The 25,760-nt window shown below is 52.4% G+C and overlaps 1 protein-coding gene across 3 annotated transcripts in view; it reads right to left on the bottom strand.

Annotated features, from left to right (window-relative positions):
- Nucleotides 1–25,760, bottom strand: part of LOC140263099 (zinc finger protein 692-like) — a 40,970-nt gene that overhangs the window by 10,725 nt on the left and 4,485 nt on the right. For all 3 annotated transcript variants that reach the window (XM_072357846.1, XM_072357847.1, XM_072357848.1), the window contains exons 3-10: nt 22,879–23,235; nt 21,771–21,819; nt 20,867–20,962; nt 18,393–18,518; nt 16,320–16,382; nt 13,683–13,761; nt 12,378–12,492; nt 10,924–11,023 (exon numbers count right to left, since the gene is read on the bottom strand). In XM_072357846.1, the coding sequence (XP_072213947.1) occupies nt 10,924–11,023; nt 12,378–12,492; nt 13,683–13,761; nt 16,320–16,382; nt 18,393–18,518; nt 20,867–20,962; nt 21,771–21,819; nt 22,879–23,235 (985 nt within the window). The remainder of the gene's footprint in view (nt 1–10,923; nt 11,024–12,377; nt 12,493–13,682; nt 13,762–16,319; nt 16,383–18,392; nt 18,519–20,866; nt 20,963–21,770; nt 21,820–22,878; nt 23,236–25,760) is intronic.

A 25,760-nucleotide genomic window follows, 5' to 3' on the forward strand; every position in this document is an offset into this window, starting at 1 on the left:
CCCATAACCCCATCACCCCCATAACCCCATTGACCCCATTAACCCCATAACCCCCATCACCACCATCAACCCCATCACCCCCATCAACCCTATCACCCCCATTAACCCCATAAGCTCCATCAACCCCATTATCAACCCCATAACCCCCATCACCCCCATCACCCCTATGAACTCCATCACCCCCCATAACCCCCATCAACCCTATCACTCCCATCACACCCATAACCCCCATCATCCCCATCACCCCCATTAACTCCATCACCCCTATCATCCCCATCAACCCCATAACCCCCATTAACCCCATTATCAACTCCATCAACCCCATAACCCCCATTATCACCCCTATCTACCCCTATCACCCCTATCAATTCCATCAGCCCCATTATCAGCCCCATCACCCATATGAACCCCATCACCCCCATTAACCCCATCACCCCCATCAACCCCATTATCAACCCCATAAATCCATTAAACAACATTAACCCCATAACCCCTATCAACCCCATAACCCCCATAACCCCCATCAACCCAATTAACCCCATTAATCCCATAACCCCTATCAACCCCATTAACCCCATTACCCCCATAACCCCCATCAACCCAATTAACCACATAACCCCCATCACACCCATAACCCCCATCAACCCCATAACCCCCATCAACCTCATTATCAACCCCATAACCCCATCACCCCCATCAACTTCATTGACCCCATTAACCCCATAACCCCCATTAACTCCATCACCCCCATCAACCCCCACCACCCCTATCAACCCCATCAACCCCATAACCCCCATCAACCCCATAACCCCCATTATCACCCCTATCTACCCCTATCACCCCTATCAATTCCATCAGCCCCATTATCAGCCCCATCACCCATATGAACCCCATCACCCCCATTAACCCCATTAACCCCATCACCCCCATCAACCCCATTATCAACCCCATAAATCCATTAAGCCCCATTAACCCCATAACCCCCATCACCCCCATTAACCCCACTGACCCCATTAACCCCATAACCCCCATCAACCCCATTAACCCCATTACCTCCATCAACCCCATTATCAACCCCATAACCCCATCACCCCTATATCCCCCATCAACCCCATTATCAACCCCATCACCCCCATTAACCCCATAACCCCCATCACCCCCATTAACCCCATAACCCCCATCACCCCCCCATCATCAACCCCATTAACCCCATCACCCCCATAATCCCCATTGACCCCATTTACCCCATAACCCCGCATCACCATCAGCCCCATAAACCCCATAACCCCCATTAACCCCATAACTCCCATCAACCCCATAACCCCCCATCAACCCCATAACCCCTATGAACTCCATCACCCCCCATAACCCCCATCAACCCTATCACCCCCATCACCCCCATAACCCCCATCATCCCCATCAACCCCATTAACCCCATTAATCCCATAACCCCCATCATCCCCATTAACCCCATTAATCCCATAACCCCCATCAACCCCATAAACCCCCTCACCCCCATCACCCCATCATCACCCCCATAACCCCCATTAATCCCATTAACCCCATTATCAACTCCATTAACCCCATAACCCCCATCACCCCCACTAACCCCATTAACCCCACCACCCCCATAACCCCATTAACCCCATTCCCCCATAACCCCATCACCCCCATAACCCCCATCAACCCCATCACCCCCATTAACCCCATCACCCCCATAACCCCCTATCAACCCCATTAACCCCATAACCTCCATCAACCCCATTATCAACCCCATAACCCCATCACCCCCATCAACCCCATTGACCCCATTAACCCCATAACCCCCATCACGCCTATGAACTCCATAACCCCCCATCACCCCCATTAACCCAATCACCCCCATCAACCCCATTATCAACCCCATAAACCCATTAAACCCCATTAACCCTATAACCCCCATCACCCCCATCAACCCCTATCACCCCCATTAACCCCATTACCCCCATAACCCCCATCAACCCCATAACCTCCATCAACCCCATAACCCCATCACCCCCATCACCCCCATAACCCCTATGAACCCCATCACCCCCATTAACCCCATTAACCCCCATTAACCCCATAGCCCCCATCACCCCCATCAACCCCATATCACCCCCATCACCCCCATTAACCCCCATAGCCCCCATCACCCCCATCAACCCCATCACCCCCATCAACCCCATTATCAACCCCATAAACCCATTAAACCCCATTAACCCAATAACGTCCATCAACCCCATTATCAACCCCATCACCCCCATCAACCCTATCACCCCCATCACCCCCATCATCCCCATTAACCCCATTAATCCCATAACCCCCATAACCCCATTAACCCCATTACCCCCATAACCCCCATCAACCCCATTATCAACCCCATTAACCCATTAAACCCCATTAACACCAGAACCCCAATCAACCCCATCAACCCCTATCACCCCCATTAACCCCATTAACCCCATCACCCCCATCAACCCCATAACCTCCATCAACCCCATTATCAACCCCATAAACCCATTAAACCCCATCACCCCCATAACCCCCATCACCCCCATTAACCCCATTACCCCCATAACCCCCATCACCCCCATAACCCCAATCACCCCCATCAACCCCATTATCAACCCCATTAACCCGATTAATCCCATCACCCCCATAACCCCCATCAACCCCATTAACCCCATAACCCCCATCAACCCCATTAACCCCATTAACCCCATAACCCCCATTAACACCATAACCCCCATCACCCCCATTAACCCCATAATCCCCATCACCCCCATCAACCCCATTAACCCCATCAACCCCATCACCCCCATTAACCCCATTAACCCCATCACCCCCATCAACCCCATAACCTCCATGAACCCCATTATCAACCCCATAAACCCATTAAACCCCATTAACCCCATAACCCCCATAACCCCCATCAACCCCATAACCCCATCACCCCCTTATTATCGAGGGGGTCTATAAGGGGTCGATAAGGGGGTCGATCACCCCCATCACCCCATCACTCCCATCACCCCCATCAACCACATTAACCCTATAACCCCCATCAACCCCATTGACCCCATTAACCCCATTAATCCCATAACCCCCATCAACCCCATCCCCCCCATCACCCCCATCAACCCCATCACCCCCATCACCCCCTTCACCCCCATCAACCCCATCACCCCCATAACCCCCTATCAACCCCATTAACCCCATAACCTCCATCAACCCCATTATCACCCCCATCAACCCCATAACCCCTATCAAGCCCATAACCCCCATCAGCCCTATAACCCCCATTAACCTCATTATCAACCCCATAACCCCATCACCCCCATCAACTCCATTGACCCCATTAACCCCATAACCCCCATTACCCCCATCACCCCTATGAACTCCATCACCCCCCATCACCCCCATAACCCCAATCACCCCCATCAACCCCATTATCAACCCCATTAACCCCATAGCCCCCATCACCCCCATTAACCCCATAACCCCCATCAACCCCATTAACCCCATAACCCCCATCAACCCCATAACCCCCATCACCCCTATGAACTCCATCACCCCCCATCACCCCCATCACCCCCATTAACCCCATCAGCCCCCATCACCCCTATCATCAACCCCATTAACCCCATTAACCCCCATCACCCGCACTAACCCCATAACCCCCATCACCCCCATCATCCCCATCAACCCCATTAACCCCATCACCCCCATATCCCCCATCACCCCTATTAACCCCATAACCCACATCAACCCCATTATCAACCCCATAACCCCATATCCCCCATCACCTTTATCACCCCCATCATCCCCATCACCCCCATTAACCCCATTAACCCTATAAACCCCATCACCCCCATAACCCCCACCACCCCTATCAACCCCCTTATTATCGAGGGGGTCGATAAGGGGGTTGATAAGGGGGTCGATAAGGGGGTCGATAAGGGGGTTGATAAGGGGGTCGATAACGGGGTTGATAACTGGTTGGTAAGGGGGTTGATAAGGGGGTCGATAAGGGGGTTGATAAGGGGGTCGATAAGGGGGTTGATAAGGGGGTTGATAAGGGGGTTGATAAGGGGGTTGATAAGGGGGTTGATAAGGGGGTCGATAACGGGGTCGATAAGGGGGTCGATAAGGGGGTTGATAAGGGGGTCGATAAAGGGGTCGATAAGGGGGTTGATAAGGGGGTCCATAAGGGGGTCCATAAGGGGGTTGATAAAGGGGTCGATAAGGGGGTTGATAATGGGGTTGATGGGGGTGATTGGGGTTATGGGGGTGATGGGGTTAATGGGGTCAATTGGGGTCATGGGGGTGATGGGGTTATGGGGTTGATAATGGGGTTGATGGAGGTTATGGGGTTAATGGGGTTTAATAGGTTTATGGGGTTGATAATGGGGTTGATGGGGGTAATGGGGTTGATGGGGGGTTATGGGGTTAATGGGGTTAATGGGGTTAATGGGGGTGATGGGGATGATGGGGGTGATGGGGTTAATGGGGGTTATGGGGTTAATAGGGTTGATGGGGATGATGGGGGTTATAGGGGTGATGGGGGTGATGGGGTTGATGGTGGTGATGGGGGTTATGGGGTTAATGGGGTTAATGGGGGTTATGGGGCTGATGGGGGTGATAGGGGTGATGGGGTTAATGGGGGTGATGGGGGTTATGGGGTTAATGGGGGTGATGGGGTTAATGGGGCTATGGGGGTTATGGGATTAATGGGGTTAATAGGGTTGATGGGGATGATCAACCCCATTAACCCCATTAACCTCCATCAGCCCCATAACCCCCATCAACCCCATTATCAACCCCATTATCACCCCCATCACCCCCATTAACCCCATAACCCCCATCACCCCCATCACCCCCATTAACCCAATCACCCCCATTAACCCCATATCCCCCATCACCCCCATTAACCCCATAACCCCCATCAACCCCATTATCAACCCCATTAACCCATTAAACCCCATTAACCCCAGAACCCCAATCAACCCCATCAACCCCTATCACCCCCATTAACCCCATTAACCCCATCACCCCCATCAACCCCATAACCTCCATCAACCCCATTATCAACCCCATAAACCCATTAAACCCCATTAACCCCATAACCCCTATCACCCCCATCACCCCCATCACCCCCATTAACCCCATTAACCCCATAACCCCCATCACCACCATCAACCTCATAACCCCATCACCCCCTTATTGTCGAGGGGGTCTATAAGGGGTCGATAAGGGGGTCGATCACCCCCATCACCCCCCATCATCCCTATCATCAACCCCATTAACCCCATTAACCCCATTATCAACCCCATTAACCCCATTAATCCCATAACCCCTATCATCCCCATCACCCCCATCACCCCCATCACCCCCATCACCCCCATTAACCCCATTAACCCCATAACCCCCATAACCCCCATCAACCCCATTAACCCCATCACCCCCCATCACCCCTATCATCAACCCCATCACCCCCATCACCCCCATCAACCCCATTATCAACCCCATTAACCCCATCACCCCCATCAACCCCATCAACCCCATCAACCCTATCACCCCCATTAACCCCATAACCCCCATCACCCCCATTAACCCCATTAACCCCATCAACCCCAATAACCCCATCAACCCCTATCATCCCCATTAACCCCATTAACCCCATAACCCCCATTAACCCCATCAACCCCATTAACCCCATCAACCCCATCACCCCCATAACCCCCTATCAACCCCATTAACCCCATAACCTCCATCAACCCCATTAACCCCATACCCCATCACCCCCATTAACCCCATAACCCCCATCAACCCCTATCACCCCCATAACCCCCATCAACCCCATAACCCCCATAACCCCCATCAACCCCATTATCAACCCCATTAACCCATGAAAACCCATTAACCCCAGAACCCCAATCAACCCCATCAACCCCTATCACCCCCATTAACCCCATTAACCCCATCACCCCCATCACCCCCATAACCCCCATAACCCCCATCACCCCCATCACCCCCATTACCCCCATTAACCCCATCAACCCCATTAACCCCATTAATCCCATAACCCCCATTAACCCCATAACCCCCATCACCCCCATCAACCCCATTAACCCCATAACCCCCATCACCCCCATTAACCCCATAACCCCCATCACCCCATAACCCCCATCAGCCCTATAACCCCCATCACCCCCATCAACCCCATTAACCCCATCAGCCCCCATCATCCCCATCACCCCTATCATCAACCCCATCACCCCCATAACCCCCTATCAACCCCATTAACCCCATTACCTCCATCAACCCCATTATCAACCCCATCACCCCCATCAACCCCATTATCAACCCCATTAACCCCATAGCCCCCATCAACCCCATTAACCCCATCACCCCCATCAACCCCATAACCTCCATCAACCCCATTATCAATCCCATAAACCCATTAAACCCCATCAACCCCATAACCCCCATCAACCCCATCACCCCTATCATCAACCCCATCACCCCCATCACCCCCATAACCCCAATCACCCCCATCAACCCCATTATCAACCCCATTAACCCGATTAATCCCATCAACCCCATAACCCCCATCACCCCCATCAACCTCATTATCAACCCCATAACCCCATCACCCCCATAACCCCCATCACCCCATTAACCCCATAACCCCTATCAACCCCATGACCCCCATCACCCCCATCAACCCCATCACCCCCATCAACTCCATCAACCCCCATCAACCCCCATCACCCCATAACCCCCATAACCCCATCACCCCCATCAACCCCATTGACCCCATTAACCCCATAAACCCCATCAACCCCATCACACCCATCAACCCTATCACCCCCATCACCGCCATCAACCCCATTATCAACCCCATAAACCCATTAAACCCCATTAACCCCATAACCCCCATCACCCCCATTAACCCCATCACCCCCATTAACCCCATTAACCCCATCAACCCCTATCACCCCTATCAACCCTATGAACTCCATCACCCCCCATCACTCCCATTAACCCCATCAACCCCTATCACCCCTATCAACCCCATCACCCCCATTAACCCCATAACCCCCATCATCACCCCTTCACCCCCATCAACCCCATCACCCCCATAACCCGAATCACCCCCATCAACCCCGTTATCAACCCCATTAACCCCATAGCCCCCATCACCCCCATTAACCCCATAACCCCCATCATCAACCCCATCAACCCCATAACCCCCATCACCTCCACTAACCCCATTAACCCCACCACCCCCATAACCCCATTAACCCCATCACCCCCATAACCCCATTAACCCCATTAACCCGATTACCCCCATAACCCCCATCACCCCCATTAACCCCATAACCCCCATCACCCCCATCACCCCCATTGACCCCATTAACCCCATAACCCCCATTAACTCCATCACCCCCATCATCCTCATCACCCCCATTAACCCCATCAACCCCATCACCCCCATCAACCCTATCACCCCCATCACCCCCATAACCCCCTATCAACCCCATTAACCCCATAACCTCCATCAACCCCATCACCCCCATTACCCCCATCAACCCCATAACCCCCATCAACCCTGTCACCCCCATTAACCCCATAACCCCCATAAACCCCATTAACCCCTTAACCCCCATCACCCCCATAACCCCCGTCAGCCCCATAACCCCCATCAACCTCATTATCAGCCCCATAACCCCATCACCCCCATCAACCCCATTGACCCCATTAACCCCATAACCTCCATCAACCCCATTATCACCCCCATCAACCCCATAACACCTATCAAGCCCATAACCCCCATCAGCCCTATAACCCCATTATCAACCCCATCAACCCCCATCAACCCCCATCACCCCATAACCCCCATCAGCCCTATAACCCCCATCAACCCCATTATCAACCCCATAACCCCATTACCCCATTAACCCCATCACCCCCATCAACCCCATTATCAACCCCATAAACCCATTAAACCCCATTAACCCCATAACCCCTATCAACCCCATCACCCCCATTAACCCCATCACCCCTATCACCCCCATCACCCCCATCACCCCCATTAACCCCATTAACCCCATAACCCCCATCACCACCATCAACCTCATAACCCCATCACCCCCTTATTGTCGAGGGGGTCTATAAGGGGTCGATAAGGGGGTCGATCACCCCCATCACCCCCCATCATCCCTATCATCAACCCCATTAACCCCATTAACCCCATTAATCCCATAACCCCTATCATCCCCATCACCCCCATCACCCCCATCATCCCCATCACCCCCATTAACCCCATAACCCCCATCACCCCCATCAACCCCATTAACCCCATCACCCCCCATCACCCCTATCATCAACCCCATCACCCCCATCACCCCCATCAACCCCATTATCAACCCCATAACCCCATCACCCCCATCAACCCCATCACCCCCATCACCCCTATGAACTCCATCACCCCCCATCACCCCCATCACCCCCATTAACCCCATCAGCCCCCATCACCCCTATCATCAACCCCATTAACCCCATTAACCCCCATCACCCGCACTAACCCCATAACCCCCATCACCCCCATCATCCCCATCAACCCCATTAACCCCATTAATCCCATCACCCCCATTAACCCCATTAACCCCATCACCCCCATCAACCCCATTATCAACCCCATTAACCCATTAAACCCCATTAACCCCAGAACCCCAATCAACCCCATCAACCCCTATCACCCCCATTAACCCCATCACCCCCATTAACCCCATTACCCCCATCAACCCCATTATCAACCCCATTAACCCAATTAATCCCATCACCCCCATAACCCCCATCAACCCCATAACCCCCATAACCCCCATCAACCCCATTATCAACCCCATTAACCCATGAAAACCCATTAACCCCAGAACCCCAATCAACCCCATCAACCCCTATCACCCCCATTAACCCCATTAACCCCATCACCCCCATAACCCCCATCACCCCCATCACCCCCATTATCCCCATTAACCCCATTAATCCCATAACCCCCATTAACCCATAACCCCCATCACCCCCATCAACCCCATTAACCCCATAACCCCCATAACCCCCATTAACCCATAACCCCCATCACCCCCATCAACCCCATTAACCCCATAACCCCCATCACCCCCATTAACCCCATAACCCCCATCACCCCATAACCCCCATCAGCCCTATAACCCCCATCACCCCCATCAACCCCATTAACCCCATCAGCCCCCATCATCCCCATCACCCCTATCATCAACCCCATCACCCCCATAACCCCCTATCAACCCCATTAACCCCATCACCCCCATCAACCCCATTATCAACCCCATCACCCCATAACCCCCATTACCCCCATTACCCCCATAACCCCCATCAACCCCATTATCAACCCCATAAACCCATTAAACCCCATTAACCCCATAACCCCTATCAACCCCATGACCCCCATCACCCCCATCAACCCTATCACCCCCATAACCTCCATCATCCCCATTAACCCCATTAATCCCATAACCCCCATCAACCCCATAAACCCCCTCACCCCCATCACCCCATCATCACCCCCATAACCCCCATTAATCCCATTAACCCCATTATCAACTCCATTAACCCCATCACCCCCTTAACCCCCATCAACCCCATTATCAACCCCATAACCCCCATCAGTCCCATCAGCCCCATAACCCCCATTGACCCCATTACCCATTAACCCCATCACCCCCATCAACCCCATTAACCCATAACCCCATATCCCCCATCACCCCTATCACCCCCATCACCCCCTTATTATCGAGGGGGTCAATAAGGGGGCCGATAAGGGGGTCGATAACGGGTTGGTAAGGGGGTTGATAAGGGGGTTGATAAGGGGGTTGATAAAGGGGTCGATAAGGGGGTCGATAACGGGTTGGTAAGGGAGTTGATAAGGGGGTTGATAAGGGGGTTGATAGGGGGGTCAATAAGGGGGTCGATAAGGGGGTCGATAAGGGGGATGATAAGGGGGTCGATAAGGGGGTTGATAAGGGGGTTGATAAGGGGGTTGATAAGGGGGTCGATAAGGGGGTCGATAAGGGGGTCGATAAGGGGGTCGATAAGGGGGTCGATAAGGGGGTTGATAAGGGGGTCGATAAGGGGGTCGATAAGGGGGTCCATAAGGGGGTCCATAAGGGGGTTGATAAGGGGGTCGATAAGGGAGTCAATAAGGGGGTTGATAAGGGGGTTGATAAGAGGGTTGATAAGGGGGTCGATAAGGTGGTCTATAAAGAGGTTGATAAGGGGGTCGATAAAGGGGTCGATAAGGGGGTCGATAAGGGGGTCGATAAGGGGGTCGATAAAGGGGTCGATAAGGGGGTCGATAAGGGGGTTGATAAGGGGGTCCATAAGGGGGTCCATAAGGGGGTCGATAAGGGGGTCGATAAGGGGGTTGATAAGGGGGTTGATAAGGGGGTCGATAAGGGGGTTGATAACTGGTTGGTAAGGGGTTGATAAGGGGGTCGATAAGGGGGTCAATAAAGGGGTCGATAAGGGGGTCCATAAGGGGGTCCATAAGGGGGTTGATAAGGGGGTCGATAAGGGGGTTGATAAGGGGGTCGATAAGGGGGTCGATAAGGGGGTTGATAAGGGGGTCGATAAGGGGGTCCATAAGGGGGTTGATAAGGGGGTCGATAAGGGGGTTGATAAGGGGGTCGATAAGGGGGTCGATAAGGGGGTTGATAAGGGGGTTGATAAGGGGGTCGATAAGGGGGTTGATAAGGGGGTCGATAAGGGGGATGATAAGGCGGATGATAAGGGGGTCGATAAGGGGGTTGATAAGGGGGTCGATAAGAGGGTCGATAAGGGGGTTGGGGGTCAGGAACTCACTGTAGGGGTTTCTCTCCCGTGTGGATGCGCCGGTGGATGATGAGGTTGCTGCTGGTGCGGAAGGAGCGGGCGCAGAACTCGCAGATGTAATCGCGTTTGTCTGATGGGGGGCAAAGGAAAGGGGAAAATAATGGGGCCGGGATGCGTTGTAGAACCTAGAACTCTTTGGTTTAGGGGCCAGAATGCATCTAGAATGTAGTTAAGGATCTAGAACTCTTTGGTTTAGGGGCCAGGATGCGTTGTAGAACCTAGAACTCTTTGGTTTAGGGGGCAAAATGCTTCCAGGATGCGTTGTAGGACCTAGAACTCTATGGTTTAATGGCCAGAATGCGTTGTAGGATCTAGAGCTCTTTGGTTTAGGGGCCAGGATGCATCCAGGATGCGTTGTAGGACCTATAACTCTTTGGTTTAGGGGCCAGAATGCATCTAGAACGTAATTTAGGATCTAGAACTCGTTGGTTTAGGGACCAGGATGTGTTGTAGGACCCAGAACTCTTTGGTTTAGGGGGAAGGATGTGTTGTAGGACCTAGAACTCTTTGATTTAAGGGACAGAATGCGTTGTAGGACCTAGAACTCTTTGGTTTAGGGGCCAGGATGCATCCAGGATGCGTTGTAGGACCTAGAACTCTTTGGTTTAGGGGCCAGGATGCATCCAGGATGCGTTGTAGGACCTAGAACTCTTTGGTTTAGGGGCCAGGATGCATCTAGAACGTAATTTAGGATCTAGAACTCGTTGGTTTAGGGGTTCCACGTTGTGTTTTAGGATCTAGAACCCTTTGTTTTAGGGGCCAAGATGCTTCCAGGTTGTGTTTTAGGATCTAGAACTCTGTGTTTTAGGGGCCAGGATGCATCTAGAACATAGTTTAGGATCTAGAACTCGTCGATTTAGGGGCCAAGATGCATCTAGAACGTAGTTTAGGATCTAGAACTCTTTGGTTTAGGGGGCAGAATGCTTCCAGGATGCGTTGTAGGACCTAGAACTCTTTGAATTTAGGGACCAGAATGCATCTAGAACATAGTTTAGGACCCAGAACTCTTTGATTTAAGGGACAGAATGCATTGTAGGACCTAGAACTCTTTGGTTTAAGAACAGAATGCGTTGTAGGACCTAGAACTCTTTGGTTTAAGGGCCAGGATGTGTTGTAGGACCTGGAACTCTTTGGTTTAGGGGGCAAAATGCTCCCAGGATACATTGTAGGACCTAGAACTCTTTGGTTTTAGGGGCCAGGATGCATCTAGAACGTAGTTTAGGATCTAGAACTCGTTGGTTCAGGGGTTCCAAGATGTGTTTTAGGACCCAGAACTCTTTGGTTTAGGGGCCAGAATGCATTGTAGGACCTAGAACTCTTTGGTTTAGGGGGCAAAATGCTGCCAAGATGCGTTGTAGGACCTAGAACTCTTTGTTTTAGGGGCTAGGATGGATCTAGAACATAGTTTAGGATCTAGAACTCACCGCTGTGCAGCTTCTCGTGTTCCTTGAGGTGCTTCTTGAAGTTGAAGGATTTCCCGCAGCCGGGATCCGAGCAGGTGAAAGTCTTTTGATGGACGTGCTGGTACTTCTGATGGTGCTGCGGTTTTGGGGTGAAAAGAGGGGAAAAGAGGCAAAAAAAGGCTGGTAAGAAGAGACCCTATTGGCTCTGCCCCACAACCCCTCTGCTTGCTTTGCAGGGGGTTTCAGCCCCATAGCCCCCACCCCATTATCCTCAACCCCATATGCATATAAAGGGGGGTCTCGACCCCATAGCCCCCTCCCCATAATCCTCAACCTGATATAAAGGGGGGGCTCGGCCCCATAGCCCCCACCCCGGCCCCAAAGCCCCCACCCCAGCCCCATCCTTAACCCCATATGCATATAAAGGGGGTCTTGGCCCCATAGCCCCCACCCCATTATCCTCAACCTGATATAAAGGGGGGTCTCAGCCCCATAGCCCCCACCCCATTATCCTCATATGCATATAAAGGGGAGTCTTGGCCCCACAGCCCCCACCCCATTATCCTCAACCTGATATAAAGGGGGGTCTCAGCCCCATAGCCCCCACCTCAACCCCATATGCATATAAAGGGAGGTCTCGGCCCCATAACCCCACCCCATAATCCTCATATACATATAAAGGGGGGTCTTGGCCCCATAGCCCCCACCCCACCCCATAATCCTCAACCCCATATGCATATAAAGGAGGGTCTTGTCCCCATAGCCCCCACCCCATTACCCTCATATGCATATAAAGGGGGGTCTTGGCACCATAGCCCCCACCCCATTATCTTCAACCCCATATGCATATAAAGGGGGGTCTCGGCCCCATAGCCCCCACCCCATTATCCTCAACCTGATATAAAGGGGGGTCTCAGCCCCATAGCCCCCACCCCATTAACCTGATATGCATATAAAGGGGGGTCTCGACCCCATAGCCCCCACCCCATTATCCTCAACCCCATATGCATATAAAGGGGGGTCTTGGCCCTATAGCCCCCACCCCATTATCCTCAACCCCATATACATATAAAGGGGGTCTCGGCCCCATAGCCCCCACCCCATTATCCTCATATGCATATAAAGGGGGGTCTCGGCCCCATAGCCCCCACCCCATTATCCTCATATGCATATAAAGGGGGGTCTCGGCCCCATAGCCCCCACCCCATTATCCTCATATGCATATAAAGGGGGGTCTCAGCCCCATAGCCCCCACCCCATAATCCTCAACCCCATATACATATAAAGGGGGTCTCGGCCCCATAGCCCCCACCCCATAATCCTCACATTCAGGTATTGCCTGTTGGAGAAGATCTTCCCGCATCCCTCGAAGTCGCAGAGTAGGATCTCACGTTTGGCTGCTTTCCTATAGGAAATAATGGGATTAATGGGGTCGGAAATCTATGGGGTCGGGAAGGAAGGGGCTCCATCCCTCCGACCCTATTACCTCCATCAATGGAAATCTATGGGGTTGGGAAGGAAGGGGCTCCATCGATCCGACCCTATTACCTCCCTCAATGGGGTCAGGAAGGAAGGGGCTCCATTGATCCGACCCTATAACATCCATCAATGGAAATCAATGGGGTCGGAACCTCCGACCCTATTACCTCCATCAATGGGGTCGGGAAGGAAGGGGCTCCATTGATCCGACCCTATTACCTCCATCAATGGAAATCAATGGGGTCGGAACCTCCGACCCTATTACCTCCATCAATGGGGTCAGGAAGGAAGGGGCTCCATTGATCCGACCCTATAACCTCCATCAATGGGGTTGGGAAGGAAGGGGCTCCGTCCCTCCGACCCTATTACCTCCATCAATGGAAATCTATGGGGTCGGAACCTCCGACCCTATTACCTCCATCAATGGGGTCGGGAAGGAAGGGGCTCCATCCCTCCGACCCTATTACCTCCATCAATGGAAATCAATGGGGTCGGAACCTCCGACCCTATTACCTCCATCAATGGGGTCGGGAAGGAAGGGGCTCCATCCCTCCGACCCTATTACCTCCATCAATGGAAATCAATGGGGTCGGAACCTCCGACCCTATAACCTCCATCAATGGGGTCAGGAAGGAAGGGGCTCCATCCCTCCGACCCTATAACCTCCATCAATGGGGTCGGGAAGGAAGGGGCTCCATTGATCCGACCCTATAACCTCCATCAATGGAAATCAATGGGGTTGGGAATGAAGGGGCTCCATCCCTCCGACCCTATTACCTCCATCAATGGGGTCAGGAAGGAAGGGGCTCCATCCCTGCGACCCTATAACCTCCATCAATGGAAATCAATGGGGTCAGAACCTCTGACCCTATTACCTCCATCAATGGGGTCGGGAAGGAAGGGGCTCCATCCCTTCGACCCTATAACCTCCATCAATGGGGTCAAGAAGGAAGGGGCTCCATTGATCCGACCCTATTACCTCCATCAATGGAAATCAATGGGGTCGGAACCTCCGACCCTATTACCTCCATCAATGGGGTTGGGAAGGAAGGGACTCCATTGATCCGACCCTATAACCTCCATCAATGGAAATCAATGGGGTTGGGAAGGAAGGGGCTCCATCCCTGCGACCCTATAACCTCCATCAATGGAAATCAATGGGGTCAGAACCTCTGACCCTATAACCTCCATCAATGGGGTCAGGAAGGAAGGGGCTCCATCCCTCCGACCCTATTACCTCCATCAATGGAAATCAATGGGGTTGGAACCTCCGACCCTATTACCTCCATCAATGGGGTCGGGAAGGAAGGGGCTCCATCCCTCTGACCCTATTACCTCCATCAATGGAAATCAATGGGGTCGGAACCTCCGACCCTATTACCTCCATCAATGGGGTTGGGAAGGAAGGGGCTCCATCCCTCCGACCCTATTACCTCCATCAATGGAAATCAATGGGGTCAGAACCTCCGACCCTATTACCTCCATCAATGGGGTCGGGAAGGAAGGGGCTCCATCCCTCCGACCCTATAACCTCCATCAATGGAAATCAATGGGGTCAGAACCTCCGACCCTATTACCTCCATCAATGGGGTCAGGAAGGAAGGGGCTCCATCCCTGCGACCCTATAACCTCCATCAATGGAAATCAATGGGGTCAGAACCTCTGACCCTATTACCTCCATCAATGGGGTCGGGAAGGAAGGGGCTCCATCCCTTCGACCCTATAACCTCCATCAATGGGGTCAAGAAGGAAGGGGCTCCATTGATCCGACCCTATTACCTGCCATCAATGGAAATCAATGGGGTCGGAACCTCCGACCCTATTACCTCCATCAATGGGGTTGGGAAGGAAGGGGCTCCATTGATCCGACCCTATAACCTCCATCAATGGAAATCAATGGGGTTGGGAAGGAAGGGGCTCCATCCCTCCGACCCTATTACCTCCATCAATGGAAATCAATGGGGTCGGAACCTCCGACCCTATTACCTCCATCAATGGGGTCGGGAAGGAAGGGGCTCCATCCCTCTGACCCTATTACCTCCATCAATGGAAATCAATGGGGTCGGAACCTCCGACCCTATTACCTCCATCAATGGGGTTGGGAAGGAAGGGGCTCCATCCCTCCGACCCTATTACCTCCATCAATGGGGTCGGGAAGGAAGGGGCTCCATCCCTCTGACCCTATTACCTCCATCATTGGAAATCAATGGGGTCGGAACTTCTGACCCTATTACCTCCATCTATGGGGTTGGGAAGGAAGGGGCTCCATCCCTCTGACCCTATTACCTCCATCAATGGGGTTGGGAAGGAAGGGGCTCCATCCCTCCGACCCTATTACCTCCATCAATGGAAATCAATGGGGTCGGAACCTCTGACCCTATTACCTCCATCAATGGGGTTGGGAAGGAAGGGGCTCCATCCCTCCGACCCTATTACCTCATATAGGGTATATAAGGGAAGACATATGGGGTTTCGATCCCATACCTGATCCTTTTAGGGCCGATCTGAGCCACGTCCTCATCGCAAGGCCGGGTTGGATGCTGGTAGCTGCAATAGGAATGAGGTTTATGGGATGCTTATAGGATATGCTATAGGGTATGGGATGCTTTAGGATATGCTATAGGGTCCAGGCTGGCTTTAGGATGCTTATAGGATATGCTATAGGCTCCAGGCCTTCCCAACCCCATTATGTCCATCGACGACCCCATTATGACCATCCCAAACCCATTACAGCCATCCCAACCCCATTATGGCCATCTCAACCCCATTATGGCCATCCCATCCCCATTATGTCCATCCCAACCCCATTATGGCCATCCCAACCCCATTATGGCCATCCCAACCCCATTACGGCCATCCCAATCCCATTATGGCCATCTCAACCCCATTATGGCCTTCCCAACCCCATTATGGCCATCCCGACCCCATTATGGCTCTTCCCAACCCCATTACGGCCATCCCAACCCCATTACGGCCATCCCGACCCCATTATGGCCATCCCAACCCCATTATGGCCATCCCAACCCCATTATGGCCATCCCAAACCCAATTATGGCCATCCCAAACCCATTATGGCCATCCCAACCCCATTACGGCTCTTCCCAACCCCATTATGGCTTTTCCCAACCCCATTATGTCCATCCCAACCCCATTATGGCCATCCCAACCCCATTATGGCCATCCCAACCCCATTATGTCCATCCCAACCCCATTATGGCCATCCCAACCCCATTATGTCCATCCCAACCCCATTATGTCCATCCCAACCCCATTATGGCCATCCCAACCCCATTATGTCCATCCCAACCCCATTATGGCCATCGCGACCCCATTATGGCCATCCCGACCCCATTATGGCCATCCCAACCCCATTATGTCCATCCCAACCCCATTATGTCCATCCCAACCCCATTATGGCCATCCCAACCCCATTATGTCCATCCCAACCCCATTATGGCCATCCCAACCCCATTATGGCCATCCCAACCCCATTATGGCCATCGCGACCCCATTATGGCCATCCCGACCCCATTATGGCCATCCCAACCCCATTATGTCCATCCCAACCCCATTATGTCCATCCCAACCCCATTATGGCCATCCCAACCCCATTATGTCCATCCCGACCCCATTATGGCCATCCCAACCCCATTATGGCCATCCCAACCCCATTATGTCCATCCCAACCCCATTATGGCCATCCCAACCCCATTACGGCCATCCCAACCCCATTACGGCCATCGCAACCCCATTATGTCCATCCCAACCCCATTATGGCCATCCCAACCCCATTATGGCCATCCCGACCCCATTATGGCCATCCCGACCCCATTATGGCTCTTCCCAACCCCATTATGGCCATCCCAACCCCATTATGGCCATCCCGACCCCATTATGGCTCTTCCCAACCCCATTACGGCCATCCCAACCCCATTACGGCCATCCCGACCCCATTATGGCCATCCCAACCCCATTATGGCCATCCCAACCCCATTATGGCCATCCCAAACCCAATTATGGCCATCCCAAACCCATTATGGCCATCCCAACCCCATTACGGCTCTTCCCAACCCCATTATGGCTTTTCCCAACCCCATTATGTCCATCCCAACCCCATTATGGCCATCGCAACCCCATTATGGCCATCCCGACCCCATTACGGCCATCCCAACCCCATTATGGCTCTTCCCAACCCCATTATGGCCATCCCAACCCCATTATGGCCATCCCAACCCCATTATGTCCATCCCAACCCCATTATGGCCATCCCAACCCCATTATGGCCATCCCAACCCCATTATGTCCATCCCAACCCCATTATGGCCATCCCAACCCCATTATGTCCATCCCAACCCCATTATGGCCATCCCAACCCCATTATGTCCATCCCAACCCCATTACGGCCATCCCAACCCCATTATGTCCATCCCAACCCCATTATGGCCATCCCAACCCCATTACGGCCATCCCAACCCCATTATGTCCATCCCGACCCCATTATGGCCATCCCAACCCCATTATGGCCATCCCGACCCCATTATGGCCATCCCAGCTCACCTCCCTCTCCCATCCTTCTCTTCTAAGCTGGACTCATTTGGGGTCGGATCATTTGGGGTCTGCTCCTCCTTTATGGGATTCTTACGGCTGTGGGGTCGGATTTGGGGTCGTTGCGGCTCCGAGTCGCTGGGAGGGAGAAGAGGAGATGTGGGATGAAGCCGACCCCATTAAAATGGGGTTGGATAGGGTTGGGACATGATTGACCCCATAGGACATGATGGACCCCATAGGACGTGGTTGACCCCATATGGGACATGACTGACCCCATATGGGACATGGTTGACCCCATAGGACGTGGTTGACCCCATAGGACATGATTGACCCCATAGGACATGACTGACCCCATAGGACGTGGTTTGACTCCATATGGGACATGGTTGACCCCATAGGACGTGGTTTGACCCCATATGGGACATGGTTGACCTCATATGGGACATGATGGACCCGATAGGACTTGGTTGACCCCATTGAGCATTGTAACCCCATAGGACGTGGTTGGACCCCATATGGGACATGATTGACCCCATAGAACGTGGTTGACCCCATAGGACGTGGTTGACCCCATATGGGACATGATTGACCCCATAGGACATGGTTGACCCCATTGAGCATTGTAACCCTATAGGATGTGGTTGGACCCCATATGGGACATTATTGACCCCATATGGGACATGGTTGACCCCATAGGACGTGGTTGGACCCCATATGGGACATGGATGATCCCATGGGACGTGATTGACCCCGTATGGGACATGATTGACCCCATAGGACGTGGTTGGACCCCGTATGGGACATGATGGACCCCATAGGACATGATGGACCCCACAGGACATGATTGACCCCATATGGGACATGGTTGACCCCATAGGACATGGTTGGACCCCATATGGGACATGATTGACCCCATATGGGACATCGTTGACCCCATAGGACATGATGGACCCCATAGGACATGATGGACCCCATAGGACATGACTGACCCCATATGGGACATGATTGACCCCATAGGACATGATTGACCCCATATGGGACATCATGGACCCCATATGGGACATGATTGACCCCATATGGGTCATGATTGACCCCATAGAACGTGGTTTGACTCCATATGGGACATGGTTGACCCCCATGATGGACCCCATATGGGACATGGATGACCCCATAAGACGTGGTTGACCCCATAGGACATGGTTGGATCCCATATGGGACATGGTTGACCCCATAGGACGTGGTTGGACCCCATATGGGACATGGTTGACCCCATATGGGACATGATGGACCCCATAGGACATGATTGACCCCATATGGGACATGATTAACCCCATAGGACGTGGTTGGACCCCATATGGGACATGATCGACCCCATATGGGCCATGGTTGACCCCATAGGACATGATTGACCCCACAGGACATGACTGACCCCATATGGGACATGATTGACCCCATAGGACATGATTGACCCCATATGGGACATCGTTGACCCCATATGGGACATGATGGACCCCATAGGACGTGGTTGGACCCCATATGGGACATGGTTGACCCCATATGGGACATGATGGACCCCATAGGACGTGGTTGACCCCATATGGGACATGATTGACCCCATAGGACGTGGTTGGACCCCATATGGGACATGATCGACCCCATATGGGCCATGGTTGACCCCATAGGACATGATTGACCCCACAGGACATGACTGACCCCATATGGGACATGATTGACCCCATAGGACATGATTGACCCCATATGGGACATCGTTGACCCCATATGGGACATGATGGACCCCATAGGACATGGTTGACCCCATATGGGACATGATTGACCCCATAGGATGTGGTTGGACCCCATATGAAACATGATTGACTCCATAGGACATGATGGACCCCATAGGACATGATGGACCCCATAGGACATGGTTGACCCCATAAGACGTGGTTGGACCCCATATGGGACATGGTTGACCCCATATGGGACATGGTTGACCCCATAGGACGTGGTTGACCCCATAGGACACGATGGACCCCATAGGACGTGGTTGACCCCATATGGGACATGATTGACCCCATATGGGACATGGTTGACCCCATAGGACATGGTTGACCCCATAGGACGTGGTTGGACCCCATATGGGACATGGTTGACCCCATATGGGACATGGTTGACCCCATAGGACATAGTTGACCCCATAGGACGTGGTTGGACTCCATATGGGACATGATTGACCCCATAGGACGTGGTTGTACCCCATAGGACATGATGGACCCCATAGGACATGATGGACCCCATAGGACGTGGTTGTACCCCATATGGGACATGATTGACCCCATATGGGACATGGATGACCCCATAGGACATGACTGACCCCATAGGACATGACTGACCCCATATGGGACATGATTGACCCCATAGAGCATTATAACCCCATAGGACATGACTGACCCCATATAGGATCCCCAATAGGGTTTTCTCACCTGTCCTGTTCAGGCTGGTAGCTCCGATCCCATAAATCATCGCTGTAGGTCGGATCCGCTTCCGCTTCCTCTTCCTCTTCCTCCTCCAACTCAACCCTATTGCAGCGCTATGGGGTCAGGGCTATGGGGTCAGCCCCTAATGACCCTAATGACTTTAATTAGGGCTATGGGGTCAGCCCCTAATGACCCTAATGACTTGAATTAGGGCTATGGGGTCAAAGCCTAATGGGACCAATAGGGTTATGGGGCCAATAGGGTTATGGGGCCAATAGGGTTATGGAGCCAAACGGGTTTTAGGGCCAAAAGGGTTATGGGGCCAAAAGGGTTATGGGGCCAATAGGGCTATGGGGCCAAATGGTTATGGGGCCAAATGGGTTATGGGGCCAATAGGGTTATGGGGCCAATAGGGTTATGGGGCCAATAGGTCTATGGGGCCAATAGGGTTATGGGGCCAATAGGGTTATGGGGCCAAATGGGTTATGGGGCCAATAGGGTTATGGGGCCAAAGGGGTTATGGGGCCAATAGGTTTATAGGGCCAAAAGGGTTATGGGGTCAATGGGGTTATGGGGCCAAATGGGTTATGGGGCCAAAGGGGTTATGGGGCCAATAGGGTTATGAGGCCAATAGGGTTATGGGGCCAATAGGGTTATGGGGTCAAATGGGTTTTAGGGCCAAAGGGGTTATGGGGCCATTAGGGTTATGGGGACAATAGGGTTATGGGGCCAAAAGGGTTATGGGGCCAATAGGGTTATGGGGCCTATAGGGTTATGGGGCCAATAGGGTTATGGGGCCAATACGGTTATGGGGCCAATAGGGTTATGGGGCCAATAGGACTATGGGGCCAATACGGTTATGGGGCCAAAAGGGTTATGGGGCCAAAAGGGTTATGGGGCCGTCATTCACCTCTCATGGTCCGGGTTTGTGGGTTCGGCCTCCATCTGCCCATGGGGAGCTGTGGGGAGATAAGAACAATTATGGGGTCAGGTTGAGATCCTATAGGTGATCCTATAGATGATTGAGATCCTATAGATGAAGGTGATCCTATAACAGAACTGGACCCATTGATTCCTATAGGATCGGGGTTCCCCTATAGATCCTATAACAGAACTGGACCCATTGATTCCTATAGGATCGGGGTTCCCCTATAGATCCTATAACAGAACTGGACCCATTGATTCCTATAGGATCGAGGTTCCCCTATAGATCCTATAACTGAACTGGACCCATTGATTCCTATAGGATCGGGGTTCCCCTATAGATCCTATAACAGAACTGGACCCATTGATTCCTATAGGATCGAGGTTCCCCTATAGATCCTATAACAGAACTGGACCCATTGATTCCTATAGGATCGAGGTTCCCCTATAACAGAACTGGACCCATTGATTCCTATAGGATCGGGGTTCCCCTATAGATCCTATAACTGAACTGGACCCATTGATTCCTATAGGATCGGGGTTCCCCTATAGATCCTATAACAGAACTGGACCCATTGATTCCTATAGGATCGAGGTTCCCCTATAGATCCTATAACAGAACTGGACCCATTGATTCCTATAGGATCGAGGTTCCCCCATGATCCTATAACAGAACTGGACCCATTGATTCCTATAGGATCGGGGTTCCCCTATAGATCCTATAACAGAACTGGACCCATTGATTCCTATAGGATCGAGGTTCCCCTATAGATCCTATAACAGAACTGGACCCATTGATTCCTATAGGATCGGGGTTCCCCTATAGATCCTATAACAGAACTGGACCCATTGATTCCTATAGGATCGGGGTTCCCCTATGATCCTATAACAGAACTGGACCCATTGATTCCTATAGGATCGAAGTTCCCCTATAGATCCTATAACAGAACTGGACCCATTGATTCCTATAGGATCAGGGTTCCCCTATAGATCCAACCCAACCCAATGATATATATGATATATACGACCCTATAACAGAACCGGACCCATTGATTCTTATGGGATTTGGGTTCCCCTATAGATCCCAAACTCACCTCCATCACCACCACCAGCCGACCAATCAGCATCGTCCTTCCCGCCGTTGTGCTCTTCCCCCATTGGCTCAATCCCCTTCTGCTCTTCCCCCATTGGCTGAACCCCCATCCTCCTCAATGAGCGCCGTCTTATAGGGCCGGATGGGGACCCCGATCCCCCTTTGGGACCCTCACCCCATTGTGGGGCTATGGGGTCACCCCATGAGAAGCGATGTCCGGCCTCGCATTCCCACACCAATGGGGTCGGGCTATTTGGGGTCGGGGGCTTCACATCGGGGACGAAGCCGCATTGTCGGCTATGGGTGTGGGATAAGGCGACCAATCGCTGTAGGGCCGCGGGGTGGAGAAGTTTGGGGTCTGTGGGGGGAGACGAAGAGTTTGGGGGGGAACCTTGTGGGGTTTGGGACCCAAAAAGGGGCTATGGGGGACAATAGGGTCAACCACGTCCTATGGGGTCAGTCGTGTCCCATATGCATGGCCTACAGGGTCAATGACATCCTATGGGGTCAGTCATGGCCAATAGGGTCAATCAAATCCCATATGGGGTCCAACCATGGCCAATAGGGTCAATGACGTCCTATGGGGTCAATCATGGCCAATAGGGTCAGTCATGTCCAATAGGGTCAATGACATCCTATGGGGTCAATCACATCCTATGGGGTCAATCATGTCCCATAATATCCAACCATGGCCTATAGGGTCAATGACGTCCTATGGGGTCAACCACGTAATATGGGGTCAATCATGGCCAATAGGGTCAATCAAATCCCATATGGGGTCCAACCATGGCCAATAGGGTCAATGACATCCTATGGGGTCAATCATGGCCAATAGGGTCAATCATGTCCAATAGGGTCAATGACATCCTATGGGGTCAATCACATCCTATGGGGTCAATCATGTCCCATAATATCCAACCATGGCCTATAGGGTCAATGACGTCCTATGGGGTCAATCATGTCCTATGGGGTCAGTCATGGCCAATAAGGTCAATCAAATCCCATATGGGGTCAGTCATGGCCAATAGGGTCAACCATGGCCAATAGGGTCAATGACGTCCTATGGGGTCAGTCATGTCCCATAATACCCAACCATGGCCTATAGGGTCAATGACGTCCTATGGGGTCGATCATGGCCAATAGGGTCAACCATGGCCAATAGGGTCAATGACATCCTATGGGATCAATCATGGCCAATAGGGTCAACCACGTCCCATGGGGTCAGTCATGTCCCATAATACCCAACCATGGCCAATAGGGTCAATGACGTCCTATGGGGTCAACCATGGCCAATAGGGTCAACGACATCCCATGGGGTCAGCCACGTCCTATGGGGTCAGTCATGGCCAATAGGGTCAATCAAATCCCATATGGGGTCAATCATGGCCTAAAGGGTCAATGACATCCCATGCGGTCAATCATGTCCCATAATATCCAACCATGGCCTATAGGGTCAATGACATCCTATGGGGTCAATCATGGCCAATAGGGTCAATGACATCCTATGGGGTCAGTCATGTCCCATAATACCCAACCATGGCCTATAGGGTCAATGACGTCCTATGGGGTCAGTCATGGCCAGTAGGGTCAGTGACATCCTACGGGGTCAGTCATAGCCAATAGGGTCAGTCATGTCCCATATGGGGTCCAACCATGACCAATAGGGTCAACCACGTCCTATGGGGTCAGTTATGTCCCATAATACCCAACCATGGCCTATAGGGTCAATGACGTCCTATGGGGTCAGTAATGGCCAATAGGGTCAATGACGTCCTATGGGGTCAACCACGTCCTATGGGGTCAGTCATGGCCAATAGGGTCAACCATGGCCAATAGAGTCAATCATGGCCAATAGGGTCAATGACATCCTATGGGGTCAATCATGTCCCATAATACCCAACCATGGCCAATAGGGTCAATGACGTCCTATGGGGTCAACCACGTCCTATGGGGTCAGTCATGTCCCATAGCATCCAACCATGGCCTATAGGGTCAATGACGTCCTATGGGATCAATCATGGCCAATAGGGTCAATGACATTCTATGGGGTCAGTCATAGCCAATAGGGTCAGTCATGTCCCATATGGGGTCCAACCATGACCAATAGGGTCAACCACGTCCTATGGGGTCAGTCATGTCCCATAATACCCAACCATGGCCTATAGGGTCAATGACGTCCTATGGGGTCAGTCATGGCCAATAGGGTCAATCATGTCCCATATGGGGTCAGTCATGGCCAATAGGGTCAACCATGGCCAATAGGGTCAATGACATCCTATGGGGTCAACCACATCCCATGGGGTCAATCATGTCCCATAATACCCAACCATGGCCTATAGGGTCACCCATTGGCCACCCATTGACCCCGACCACTCAATGGCCACCCAATGACCACTCATTGACCACCCATTGACCCCAACCACCCCATAACCACCCATTGACCACCCAATGGCCACCCAATGACCACCCATTGACCCCAATGGCCACCCATTGACCCCCAACCACCCCATAACCACCCATTGACCACCCATTGACCACCCAATGGCCACCCAATGACCACCCATTGACCCCAATGGCCACCCATTGACCCCAACCACCCCATAACAACCCAATGGCCACCCATTGACCCCAACCACCCACTGACCACCCAATGACCCCCAACCACTCAATGGCCACCCAACGACCACCCATTGACCCCAATGGCCACCCATTGACCCCAACCACCCAACGACCACCCAATGACCACCCATTGACTCCAACCACCCCATAACCACCCATTGACCACCCAATGACCACCCATTGACCCCAACCACCCAATGGCCACCCAATGACCACCCAATGGCCACTCAATGGCCACCCAATGACCCCCAACCACCCAATGGC

This window comes from Excalfactoria chinensis, chromosome 27, assembly GCF_039878825.1.
Source record: "Excalfactoria chinensis isolate bCotChi1 chromosome 27, bCotChi1.hap2, whole genome shotgun sequence".
In the NCBI taxonomy this organism is placed as follows: domain Eukaryota; kingdom Metazoa; phylum Chordata; class Aves; order Galliformes; family Phasianidae; genus Excalfactoria; species Excalfactoria chinensis.